The sequence below is a fragment of the Cryptomeria japonica genome, chromosome 6 (genome assembly GCF_030272615.1).
Source record: "Cryptomeria japonica chromosome 6, Sugi_1.0, whole genome shotgun sequence".
Taxonomy (NCBI): domain Eukaryota; kingdom Viridiplantae; phylum Streptophyta; class Pinopsida; order Cupressales; family Cupressaceae; genus Cryptomeria; species Cryptomeria japonica.
This window is the reverse complement of record NC_081410.1, coordinates 484747510-484762102: the sequence shown is the minus strand read 5'-3', so window position 1 is coordinate 484762102 and position 14593 is coordinate 484747510. Positions and strand designations below refer to the sequence as shown.

Below are 14593 nucleotides of genomic sequence, written 5' to 3'. Positions count from 1 at the left end.
GACAAGATGAAATTCATGTATTTTTGTCAGCTAGACTCTTTGAAGAAGAGTCAAATAGATGACTTGGTCTCTTTGTTGATTCATGTTCATAATTCGCAGAAGCTTATGCCAGAATGGGATAACACTTTGAATGCTTGCTCGGATTCACTGGATGTGATTGATTTACAACAGGATACCTTGCCTAGCATTTCCATGGAGGAGTTAGATTCAGTATTGGTTAGATTATTGGAGTATGCTAGGAGAGAGAGAGATGCAGGGAGGAATCTTCTAGAAGATTCCCTATATGATGACTAGGTATCTTTTCTATTGGGCCATATGTTGGTGGCGCCATTTTTGATGCAACCCTAATTAGGGCAATTCTAGGGTTTTGTTGGCATGATCTCAACCGTTGATCTTAGATCAATCTAGGCCATCCATTTTTGTAAGAGACTCTATATATGCCCCTTTGTCTCTCATTTGTAAGAGAGAGTTTTTGTAGAATTGTTGGTATATGCTACAGCTATTTGAATCCTAATCATTGTTCAATTGTTCGTGATTTTGCTCTTCAAATGTTGTATTTGCATTCATGGTTCTCAATTCCTCCAAGTTAGATTAGAATTTAGATTAGAATTTATTTTCATGTATGTTAGATTGAGTGGAAGATTTGTTGAATTTATTTGTGTGGAATCCTTAATCCATACCACTAGCCTCTTGCCGCTAGTAAGTGCGCCTTGTGTGGTCAACTGGAATTTGAGTAAACATAACTTCAACTATTACTCGTCCGTTGACAAGCATCAACTTGGATGGTGTCTACGTTTGATGGTAATAGTCTGAAAATCATTAAGTATACCTTAGATGATTGCACTAAGCTTGTGTCAATACCTGATCGTGAGACCTTGCCTGGTTTGACTCCATTAAATCCATTCATCATTTCCTACATTCCTAGGTTTAGAATAGATTTCCTGAACCCTATTCTTTTTCCCCCTTTTTTAGTAAGAAGTAAATCCAGAGCCATATTGATAAATCCTAAGTTATCGGCATCCTTATCCTGATCCATGATAAGATTGAGCATTCATGTACAACGTAAGTCCCCTTGTGATTCCAGCATTATCACATCAAACCATTGAACTTATCCACACGTCGAGACCTGACATTTCGTAACCTTGGAGTTGTCTCATTTGATCGCAAAGCATAGCATATGAGAGACTTTGTTCAAGAGAGGATAAGATACCTTGGTATTTTATTCTGTGTTCGCATGTGCATAAAAAACACATCAACAGGACTATTTCCTACTGGCCCAAGAAATCATAGTGGAACCCAAGCTAATACAGATTCCTGAAGTGCTTTTCCTATCAGTAACACTTCCAGCCCAATCAGAATCAGAGTAACCTTCCAAATTGATTACTGTGTTGATTGGATACTTCAGCCCATAGCCAATTGTTCCACGCAAGTATCTCGAGATGTGCTTGGCTATCACCAAGTGAACATGCTTTGGCTGGTTCATGAATTGGCTAAGTGCACAAACTGCATAGCAAATATCTGGTCTAGTGTTGACTAGATACATCAAGGATCCAATCAACTGCCTGTACTCTAAAGGATCTACAAAATCAAAGTTAGCTACAGAAATACTCACCTTCTTCAAGTTAGTTTCCATAGAAGTAGACATAGGTTTACAATCCATCATACCAAATCTTATAATAATTTCATTAGGTCTTTGCCACACTTCTAACCCTAGAAAGTAATGCATTAGACCTAGATCCTTCATTTCAAATTCAGTAGCTAATTCTTTCTTACACCTAATGATGAGACTATCTTCACCAGTTAGAAATAAATCATCCACATAGAGAACCAAAATTAGCATTTCACCATTAAATACTTTAAAGTAAATGTTAAGATCAACATCATTCTTATAAAATCCTAAACTAACTAAGTACTTATCAATTCTTTCATACCAAGCTCTACGAGCTTGCTTTAGGCCGTAGAGAACTTTCTTCAATCTGCACACATGAGTTTCTTTATTATGAATTTCATAACCTTCAGGTTGTTCAATATAGACTTCTTCCTCAATAACACCATTAAGAAAGGCAGTCTTTACATCCATCTGATGTAATTTCTAACCTTTGGCTGCAACAATAGCTATAATAGTTCTAATGGAAGTATATCTAGCAACAGGAGCAAATGTTTCTTCATAACCTATGCCTTCTTTTTGAGAAAAACCACGAGCTACAAATCTAGCTTTATATTTCTCTATACTACCATCAGCAGCATGTTTAATTTTAAACAACCATTTGGAAGAAACAACAGACTTACCTTTAGGTCTAGGCACAACATCCCAGACATCATTCTTGATGACGGATTGATACTCTTCGTCCATAGCTAACTTCCATGTTTGCTAGTTCATAGCTTCTTCTATGCTGGATGGTTCAGCCTCAATGATGTTGCACATCATTGCAACATAGTTGGAGAGCTTCTGAGGTCTCTTGCTTTCTCTGAAAGTGCCACTAGGAGCTGCAAACTTTTCTGCATCTTGAATTGTGCTTCTAACCCAAAGTGGTCTTTTCTTGCTAACTGCAATATCTCTAGGTCCATCAGTTGGAACCAGAGGCTCAGGAGGATCATCATGCTCAATAGGTTCAGGAGGCTCAATAGGCTCCCTCTGAATCTCAGGGTTAGTATCAATATCCATATCTTGATTATCATTAACTTCTTTATCATTATCAATAAGAGAACCTTTAGATTTCTTGAAAGCAATATTTTCTTCAAAGGTGACATCCCTACTTACCTCAATATACCTTTGACCCGGAATGTAGATGCGAAATGCCTTGGAAGATTCACTATATCCAACAAGGATACCCTTCTTCCCGGAAGGCTCTAACTTAGTCCTCTTTTCCTTTGGCACATGAACATAGACAGGACTTCCAAAGATCCTTAGGTGGTTGATATCTGGTTTGACTCCAGTGAAAGCTTCCTCGGGAGTTATGTTCTTCAGGACACGATGAGGGCATCTATTATGAATGTACACTGCAGTCTTGGATGCTTCAACCCATAAGGAGGTCTGCAAGTCCCAATCATGAATCATAGCTTTGGTAGCTTCAACAATGGCTCTATTCTTTCATTCAGCTACACCATTTTGCTGAGGATTGTAGGGAATGCAGAACTCCCTCTTAATTCCTATTTCTACACAAAAGTCATTGAAGCCACTTGAGGTGTATTCACCTCCATCGTCAGATCCTAACACTTTAATCCTTTTACCAGACATATTTTCAGGTAGAGCTTTAAATTTTTTGAACCTACTTAACACTTCATCGAATTCTTTAGATTTTAGAAATTAAATCCAAGTCTTTCTAAAGAAATCATCTATAAATGTAACATATGTAATATCCCCAACATTTTTTTCAATTTGTTTCCAGTTACAATCACAACAAGAACCCGTTAAGGTTAGGAAATCAAGATACAATAATGCTGAAGTTGTAACCCTTCCACTTTCTGATCACCAAGTGCCCAATATGGGAAGGTGAGAGCATACGGTGTTGAGGGGATCGTTAGCTTCAAATAAATGGAAATAATACAATGCGCGGGCGGCAAGCCGACCCCTTCCACTTTTCAACGGGATATGGAGAATATTGAAGATCAATTGGCGGTAAACCAGCCAAGGATAATACAAGAAACTAAAGAACAATCACTCTACCGCTTATGCAGCGGGAGGACTAGAAATGAAATTTACTATCAACTCCACCACTTATTCAGCGGGAGGACAACATTACAATCAACTCAACCGCTTATGCAGCGAGAGGACACTATTACAAAATATTCAAAATAGGCCGTTAAGCCAGCCTCTTCCACTTACGCAGTGGGACTACAAGCAATAATCCAAAAGATAGCTGTTAGTACTACTAACTAGCTTTACAATGCACATTATAGATTATCAATACATGAAATATCACTATCCCAAAGATAGGCGGCATAGCCATCCTCTTCCACTTATGTAGTGGGACCAAGAAATAACATAACTTTGCTGTTAGTACTACTAACCAGCATTACAATCATATAGAATGAAGAATCAAGTGTTGATAACAAGTCCAACAACTGCAACAATAATAGATAATCACTCCCAAACCAATTTAGACTACTCACACCAAAAAGCTCTTCTAACACACAACTATGAAATTCTGAAAATCAATAACACGCACAGAAAACACGCAGACCAGCAAGCTACGGACACCCCAAAATGCTCATAACTTCTTCAAATCAACTCCGAATGACACAAAAACAGAAGCAAATGAAAGTTATGACTAAGGCGATGCAACTAGAGACTCAAACCTGCACCGCAAACACCAAAAACAACCAACACGCAACCCAAGGCAGCCAAGAGATGGTACGACCCAGCTGGAAAGTTCGATTTGCTGCCAAAAATAAAAAGAACACCAAATGAAATGCCAAGGTAGAAGAATGATCGCCCTCCAAATACGCTTCCAACGAGCTATTACCCAGAATAATCGATTGCACAAGCAAGGAGATACGATCGAATCTTCGCTTCAGCCACACCAAAAACCAGCAACACTAAAATCCACACCACACTGAGAATCTGAAAATGCACACTAAAATCGAACCACACATTCAAAAATCCAATCACAGCTAGGAGTGATGTCTCACACTCGAAGTCTGTCAAGAGCCCTAGGAGGTATTCACCCTCGAAGATTGTCTGGAGTTAATCCGACAGCATAACGGTGTAAATTGTCTGAGATGCCAAATGAGAAGCCCAACACTCTCATTTATAGATTTCGAGGGCTCAAATTCAAATTCAAATTCACATTCCCTCCAAATGAACGCCAAACTCAAATGCACATTCACTTCACATTATTTTGAAATTACATTTCATTTCTCCTTTCTCCAAATCGACCTTCTCATAGGAGCAAATATTCTTTATAAAAATGACAATAAAATCATAATGTGACATCCAAGATAGATAAGTGAAATATATTATAAAATTAACTTATTTCTCCATAAGGCGTCCATCTTGCCTTATTAATATTTCACTTTATAAAGTATTTTTCCTCAACAATAAATCACCCAATATATAATTAAGGAAATGACTTATATATGAATATAACTTAAGCAATCCCTTTTAAATAAATCATCCAACCTTTGCCTCAAGTTATAATTTAATTTTAAACACCATTTTTCATCAAATACTGAACCTGCCAAAACAAGCTCCAAGGATATGGGGAAACAAGCTGAGATAATTGTCCTGCCAGAAATAGTCACTGAACTGAGCTAAGGAACCCTTTCCAAGAATAGCACCAAAAAAATGAGGGAAGACCAACTACTCAAACTAACCTGCCGGAAATAGCCATCTGAACAAGCCTGCTAACATCCTGCTAAAAATAGAACTGCTAAAAATAGTACTTACTATGAATAGCATACTGCTAAAAATAGTAAGTGATTTTAACCACATTCTAAGTAGTTGTCGCACTTACTAAAAATAGTAAGTCCAGAAAAAGTCACCCGATGCAAATGCATGTCGAACCATCTTGAAGCTCTCTAAAAACCCAGAAGGAATCCAGAATCCAAACTGTCAAACTCCCACATATAGCCCCTGAAAACACCAAAGAATCCTCCTAGAAAATAGGAAACCCTAATTTTTGCCCCCGACTAGCCTACAGGCCTCCGAACTAGGCTAACGGCCAACAGAACTAATCACTGTGGAGAAGGGGACATTACAACATAGTATAGAAATCCGCTAGGTGAAGGAACAGACATGGGTCCACATAGATCGGAATGAACAAGTGCTAATTTTTCCTTAGCTCTACTTTCACTTTTATGAAATGGACTTTTAGTGTTCTTACCGAATGCACAACCTTTACAAGTATCATCATGAGATTGATTAAGTTTAGGCATACCTTTAACCATCTTTTCAAGTGAAGGAAGTGTCTGATAGTGAAGATGGTCGAGCCTTCTATGCCATAGTTCGCAAGATTCAGAGGCTTCATGAATGAGTGCTCGAATGGGGTTAGCTGAAAGCTTATACAAACTATCATATCTATTTCCAATAACACAAGCAGATTTAATACTAGATTTCTTAGGCCATGCAAATACTTTACCCTCAGAAAATGCTATTTGATAACCTTTATCTTCTAGGGCAGAAATAGAAATTAAATTCCTCTTAATTCCAGGGACAAATTAAATACCACTAAGATGCAAGGACATGCCAGATTCTAAATTTAAAGAAGTGCTACCAAAACGTCTTACCGAATACTGAGCATCATCACCAATTACCACATGAAGGTTGGAATCTTTCTCCATCAAGTCTGAGATATGCTCTCGATATCCCGTGATGTGTCTAGATGCACCACTGTCTATCAACCAGGTGTTACTATCGGTTGGCACATTGCTGGACAAAGCAGAAATGAAGAGATAGTCTTCATTATCCTCTGAGTTTGCAACTTCATTCAGGTTGGCCTCTCCTTGCATAGGTGGATTCTAACATTCTTTGGCATAATGTCTAAACTTGTCACATCTGAAGCAACGGACACGTGAAAGATCCCTTGGATTCTTCCTTGAATCAAAAGCAAGAGGTCTGAAGTCTCTATCTCTTTTGAAGTTGTTCTTCTTCCAATGGCCTCCCTTTCTTCTAACATGTTGAGATGCAAGCACATGTTGATCTCCACCATGAGAGTCTTTATGCATTTCTCTGCCAGCAAGGCGTGACTCCTCTTGAATGCAATCTGACCGGAGGCGATCGAAGGAAGGGAATTCAGCTCTTCCACTTATGCTTTGAATGAAAGGATCCCAAGAGTCAGGAAGACCATTCAAAGCAATCATGACAATATCCTTGTCCACGACCTCGCTTCCAATGGCACTGAGTTGGTCCTTCAATTCTGAAATCTTCATGAAGAAGGACATGACTGAATCTCCTTTGCACATTTTGACTTGAAGAAGTTGCTGCCTCAATATAAGTGTCTGGCCGATGTTGTTGATCTCATATATGCCTTCTAGATGTTTAAACATCTCTCAGGCTGTCTTCAATTGGAGATGACTGGAACAAGATGATCCTTCACGGAATCAATAAGGAACTTCTTTGCTTTGAGAGCATTCTTCTTGAATTGCTTTAGCTCTTCCGAATCTGAAGGTTCAGTCAGATCCATGTCTTCCACAAACTGTAACAGCTCTAATTCTTCAAGAGCAAGGAGGACACGAACCTTCCATGATGTAAAATTGAGGGCACCTTCAAGTCTATCCTCTACTTTCAGACGTGTAACCATCTTGCAAAACTAAAATAGCAAACTGAAAGTGAAGGACAACTAATAATCTGATTATTTTGAATGAACCTAAAGCTCCGATACCATGTTAATTTTAGGCAATCAGATGTTAATTTAAGCAATTAGATTATAGTTAGACAATGAATAACCAGTAACAGCAATAAAGCACAACACAAAAGACACAAATACCTTGAGAAAACCTCCCTCTTGGAGGTTAAAAACCCAGCCTCAAATGCAATATGTATTATCTCAAATATAGACAATTTACAAGGCAATGACTTATCTCAGATTGCTATTCAAGATATCAGTGAAGAATGCAGCCCTTCATTAACAGCAGATGGTTAGGAGGAGCAGCAGATGTCTAGATCAGATTCACACAAGAGACCTTATTGAATTCACATGAAGATCTTTTACAACTTCGCCACACACAATCAACCTTGAAGAGTTTGCACAATCGCCTTATACAAGTTCGCATGAGGAAGGATCGCTGCTAGGAGAGCAGATAACATTTGGTGACATGATGATTGACTAATGGCTTCATTTGTTCTTATATTTATATCCATCTTAGCGCCAATCCTCAAGTCGGCTTACATTGATTTATTGCACCCTCAAGTCGGCTTGCATTGATTTATTTTATTTATTGCCTTTAATGTTACAAGTTTGGGTCCAGCCCAAAGCAACAATTTAGTGTCACCACATTACAAGTTACAATTAATTTTCTCCACGCTACATGATTGGATCCAGCCCAAAATTCGATTTACATAATAGATAATATATGTGTATTTTAATTGTCATTGACAACATTAAAATACAATAGATAGGTATCTGAGCTAGCTACTATTTCAACATAAAGTACTCTAGTTTGATGACTTGAAAGTTGATTAAAAATTAAATTAGTCCTAACTCAAACTATCTTCATGTTTTTTAAACAATGCCTTTAAGCATCTGTATATTTTTTTTTTAAAACTGAAAAACAATTACATATATAAAATCAGTGAGTGAAATTTTCCCAAAGCTGGTCACATTTATGATTTATCGGATTGGGATGTATATAAACCTTCAATAGGTCAAAGAGGAGCATAGGAATTGTACTAAAATTTCAAACCGATACTAAGAAGAGATGCTAAAACTAGAGGATTAAGCCCATGATGCATAATGATAAGCCTAACTTAGATAACATCGACTAGTTGGTGGCAAGAGATCCATATCTTCAGAGTTTTATCCTACTGAAGGGGCAGTGCTGTTTGCCATTGTGAGAGCATACTAAGCATCTGCAAATTGTACAATATTTTAACTCTGACCATCAACAGAAACAAAAAATGGCATATTTGTACAGTAGAAGTAAAACAAGGAGAAAATAAATGCTATATTGTCTTTTTCCAATGTTTTCTTGTTTTAACAGCCATACATTTCTGGATTAAATAATGCAAAGTGGCTGGTCTAACAAATACAATAACACATATACAGGCACTTATACACAAAAAAAATTAAAGAGTCCACCACACCTTATAGATTGTATGGTAGTTGCTGTGTGAAAAGCTTAAGCAAAGCACCAAGTTGCAGGGTTTAGACAATCGTGCATTTCTTTTAGTAAAGACAAAAAAACAACAATCCAATAATAAAAGAATGTGTCTGATAGCATTTATTGTTCCAGTTTCATACTGAGGGCCCCAACCATGCAGCAAGGTCCTGCTTACCTATCTTGTCATCAGAGACAACAGTCTAAACTCTGACTTCCCAACCTATTAGATGCACTACATCATATACGCAAGAATGGCTGAAAGATTGAAATCTAGCACACTTGAACCAAGACTGGCGGAGAAAATTTTGCACCCCAGACAAGCTGTAATTTCCCTTTTTGGGAGATTCCTGATTTTTGCCTTAAAACAATAATATTTACTCAAAATTGACAATAGTTTATCAAAGATTTGATTATATTCAGATCAACAAATCAGAGCACAATACTCAAAATCAATCTTATCATGAATTCTTCAGAAATACTTACAAATCTGCTGAATTAGATGTTTTTGTCCATAACCCAACAGTGACAATACCAAGGGTTTTTGTCCTTAGTTTTCCAAAGAGCATGAAAGGGTTTTCGTCCTTCCAACTCTTAGCCCACCTTGGAGGGATTTCGTCCTCCTAGACCAAGATTTGGGTTTTAGTCCAAACTTAATCAGAGCGTGAAACGGTTTCTGTCCTTCCAATTCTCGTGAGCTTGGAAGGGATTTTGTCCTTCCTCTTTGCGAGACACTTCCTCAAATTCAAAACTGATTGCTTGATGTATTTGTTAGATTATTTCTGATTGCCTTTACTGATTAATATTTCTTAATGGATTGACAAGTCAAGCATTTAATAATGCTTGAATGCTTTTATAAATGATTAATGCTTGAATGCTTTTATAAATGATTAATACTTGAATTGATTTAATGAAAAGATTGAGTTTCTTGGATGATTGATTCTTGAATTGATTTGTTGATTTGATGGATTGCTTGATTTCTTGATGGTCGATGAGTGAATGCTTGAATGACTGGTTTATTGAATTCATTTGCTCGATGGATAAATTGATGAGTGATGATGATTTGATGTTTGCTTGGAATGATCTCCACATGTATATATCTTCCTTATGGAAGAGTCACACCATCACTACTCTTGAAAACATAAATTAATCTACTTGCAAAATCACATAATGTTCTATTCCTAATTGATTGATTGAATGCTTGATTCCTTTATGAATAGATGATCTATTCAATCATTCTCTCCATGAAATGATTTGCCCTTTATATCCATTTCTTGAAGGAGTCACCACCCTCCGTTGCTGCCTTTTGAGAATAATCGTTTATTTCCAAATTGATTGATTGTTTCCTTCATTTTACATTGCTGATTGATGGATTGATTCATTCCTTTTATGCCTGTAAACCTCCAAGAGTCATAACTCTTTATTTCATGTCCTTTGACCATTCATTAAACTTAATTAAATTTTAGTTTAATATTTAATAATTATATTACATTTTATTTTTATTAATATTTTCTGTATTTTTATTTATCATTAAATCCTATTTCAAAAAGGGGACATTACATAAGCACAAAGAAAAAATACAGGTGACCATTGCAGCGCCAAGTAATACAGTGGGGAGATGAAATGGACTGCTTCAATTTTCCTGAAACAGATGATAGCCTGTCCGCACATACTTCCTTGCATCAAAACCCTGGAGCAATGTGTTCGAGTATTCTTTTAAGCTCTCATATCACACCTACATCATTATTGTGGCTGATTTGTTTTGTAGTCCAACACTTTTGTGCGGTATGAATTCTACAGAGTAGGGCCTCCAAAATTGGAAATACAAGAGATGAGAAATGGAACTTATATCAATAGCAAGCTATAAAAAACATAAATCCTGATAAATCATGTCTGAAATGGGCTGAGGCCCAATAGATGTTATTTCAAGTATTTTTGCACCCCCCTCAGGGTCCGCCATTAACACATCACACAATTCATTGCAGAACTATTAATTAATAATTCATTATAAGTTCAGATGTAACTGAAACTCTCCCATCACTTGTTGCTCTCACAACCATTGTTGGCATATATTAAGTTAGAACTGATGAACTCCCTCATCGCTTGTGAAAGACAGCAAAAATGATGAACATCAATATATAAAGCTTGGAGACGAACCATAGATATTATAAGCAATGTCTTAGATTGTTATCTCAAACTAATGAAATAAGGTGGTAATCTCAGGGAATGGGGCACTGCTGTCACTCAAGAGGATCTAGACCAATTATCAATATTAAAATATGTTCGATGCAGTTATTGTAGCTACAAACATACAAATGCAGTTGTGCCATTTGTTTCTGTTGATTTTCATCTTTGTGTTTTTTAATTAGATTCTTTGGCACTTCTGATGTTTGAGCCATTAATGCTCTTGGTTACATGAATAGGGGAATGCGGATGCAAACCCTAAGGTATGGACTCTGCTATCATTCCCTGCAGATTTTTATTGTACTCTACTTTGAGTATTTAAATGTTTCCCAAGATTAAGAATACTGCAATAAAATTTACCGAAATATCATCTTCGTCCAAGGAGTTATGGTGTAATGGGAACCATAGTTACCCTACGAGGATGAACCAGGTTCAAATCTCCAACAACAATTACCGAAATGCGGTAAGGTCGTGATATTGTGGTGTAATGATAATTGGTTACATTTCAGCATGACTTATATTTAGTATTTACAAATCTTGAAAATATAGTCCACGCTGACTTCAAATCCAATTTCAAACAATAATAGTCCACAAATGGTAAGTTTATCAGGTTGTGGTGTAAAGATAATAGGATACATTTTAGCTTGACCCATTTTTAGCAAATCTTAAGAATATAGTCCAAGATAACTTTAAACCCAAGATAAATGAATTTTGACATCGTTTAAGCCAAAATTGCCTTTCTGGCCTATCAAGTATATTTATTATTTGCAATTGATGTTTCTACCGGTATCCAGTTTTAGAATGAATTCTAATGGCTTTGTTCGATTGACGTAAATTAAATCCTTACGAATTATGTCGTGAATGTCCTCGTATTAGCGACATTTTCTCAGACAGAAAAACCCAAAAACAAGAGAAATTTTGATGTAGGAGTTAAGGACTAACCTTGAGTTGTACATATAGAGTTGGGCAAGCAATGCAGGCAACAGGGGACCCACTTACACTACTGAGGTGCTTTAGCTCATCTGCAACTGTTTGGGCAGTGGAAGAGTCATACCAAAACTGACTCAGCCTCCAATCCTCTGTTAACAATTGCACTTGCAAGCTCTCATTTGCATTATTGTCATCATCATGTTGGGGCTGATTGTTTTGAAGCAAAAACTCCTGCAGAGCTGCAAGAGCATGCGAACTCAGGCATGGTCGATCGTCGTCGACATCATCTTCTTCTTCATTTACCTCCTTGACGATCATGGGCACTTCTTGTATTTGTGCAGCATCAATGGGCTCTTCTTCGGTGTCTTTATATTCCATAGCTTCCGTGCCCAAATATAGGAGACCCTTTTCTTGAATTCACGGATTTATGTTTTCCAGATGGTTTAAAAGCAACCCAAAAGTACAGTTGCGTCGAGAACAATAAACCCGCTACCTTCAAAACACATTTTGTTGCCCAACTGGACATTTTGCATTGAGATTTATGAAATGAAAGATTTTAATAATGTCCATGAGACTAAACATTTTATAGGATCAAAGATAGTATTCTTAATTTGACTTCAAAATCTTTTCGATGGCGGATTTCCTACTGTGAATTTTGATCAAGAGGATGGCAGTTTGGTTAATTCTATTTTTCTCAAATAAGTGGTGCTTGTTGTCGACCTTTAAACCATTTTGTATTGTTTGCAGATACCTCATACGTTGTGAACTCCATGATGAAGTTGTTGGCAGTGGGCCAACATCCTTCGTGGGGATTCGCGACATGGTTTACCAGCCTCCTGTGGATTCTATAAGTCTAGTGGTTATATCGGACATTGACAAGTCGATCTTTTGGTGCAACGACAACCCTAGCTTGTAACAAGTGGTATCAGAGCTTGGTCACAGATTTGAATCACGCAGGCCGCGGCAAGTGACACTAGGAGGGGGATTGTTGGTAGTGGGTCAGCATCCTTGATTCTATAAGTCTAGTGGTTGTATCGGGCATTAACAAGTCGATCTTTTGGTGCAACAACAACCCTAGCTTGTAATAAGTGTCATTTTGTTTCCACTGCCCCCTTGTTACAACATATGCAAGTTCTTTCTTCCCATGTTTCCTTGGGTATCTTCCACCTACCAGTCTCACATCTAAGGTGATGCAATCCCGTTTTCAATTGCGCAACTAGCATCCTCACTTTCTCTTTAATAGCCCCTAAATACGTTTTTTCACCATGGTCCTTTGTTGAGTTAAACTCTTTGATGTGGTAAGCTTTTTTCGGCCCAATTTGTTTTGACCACATGGCATTTTGAAATCTTTCAATAACATAACTTTTTATTTCACTATCAGTGCTAGGACACTCATGCAACTTGATGTCCCACTTGTTCATCCAATTGTTATTCTACTTGATCCAAGTTTTCTTCCTCCTGTCTAGCATCTCTCCCACAACCATTTTAGGCCAATGATATTTATCCATGTTATCGACCTTCTTTAAATAGTATATCAATCGGATTAATGTCGATGCTTCCAATGGGAAAGTACATGTTTCAACTAACAGAATTTCACATGGAACTATGGTTTTAACTTTGAGGTTGCCTGTTATAAGATGTTTTTGGATCCTTTCTAGTTGTCTCCACCTGCAATTTGGCATGTTGTTTCCCCACACTTCACACCCATAAAGGACAACCAATGTGACCAATAAACCAAAGAGGGTTTTCCTAGTTTTCCAATCCTAGAGTTATGTTTTTTTGCATATATTTTGAAGTAAGTATGAAGCTTTCCAACCACCATGCATTTGTTTTGTTCTGCAAGCCTCCCAACTGAGCTTACAGTGAAAGTCAATCCCAAGATATTTGTATTTTTCACTATTTCCAATAAACTGCCTTCAAAAAGGAAGGTGATTTGATTATCTTTTCTCTTTAATGAGAAAATCATTATTTTGGTCTTTGTAATGTTCACTTGCATCCCAACCTCTTGACAAAAATCTTCTAAGGCTTTGAGATGTTCCCTTAACCCATGGGCTGATTTTGAAATTAGGATAAGATCATCAGTATATAAAAGTAGTTTCACCACATACCCAACCAATTGAACACCATCTCCCTCTATCTTGCTTAACCATGCTTCTAATTTATCAATGTATAGACCAAAAAGTGTGGGAGATAGAGGGCAGCCCTTCTTAACTCGAATATCGCTACCAAAACATTCTGACATACCTTCACTTGTTCTGATTTTATCTCTAACCTTCTCATACAGTTTATGAACAACAGCTCTATACACATCTGGTATGCCTAGTTTCTCCATTTTGTGCCATAGTTTGTCTCTAGGAACTGTGTCAAAAACCTTCTTGAAGTCCACAAAACAGCAATAAGCTTCCTCACCTTGAGTATTCCATTTTTTTTCAATCAAGTGTCTAAGAATGATGCAATGATCAATGGTAGAATGCTTTGATCTAAAGTCTGCTTGCCCTTTTGCCCTCTTACCTTCCTTTTCTACCCAACTATTGATCCTTCATTCTACCATGCTCCCAAAGAGCTTCCCAAAGAGAGGATTCACCATAATCATGTGATAGTTAGATGGATTATTGATATCTCCATTTTTAAAGAGAGGGATGACCACACTAGTTGTCCACTCCACTAGAAAACCTTTCCAATTGACGTTATTGAAACATTATGTGAGGGGTAAGAGTCTCAA

At 37.3% G+C, this 14593-nt stretch overlaps 1 protein-coding gene across 2 annotated transcripts in view; it reads right to left on the bottom strand.

Annotated features, from left to right (window-relative positions):
- The window catches only part of LOC131052775 (uncharacterized), a 163672-nt gene extending 151289 nt beyond the window's left edge, over window positions 1-12383 (bottom strand). The window contains exon 1 of one of the 2 annotated variants that reach the window (XM_059207449.1): window positions 11884-12383. In XM_059207449.1, coding sequence (XP_059063432.1) covers window positions 11884-12249 — 366 coding nt within the window. In that variant the 5' untranslated portion in view covers window positions 12250-12383. The remainder of the gene's footprint in view (window positions 1-11883) is intronic. The other variant, XM_059207450.1, reaches the window with a different exon arrangement.
- Window positions 12384-14593: the final 2210 nt, after the last annotated feature.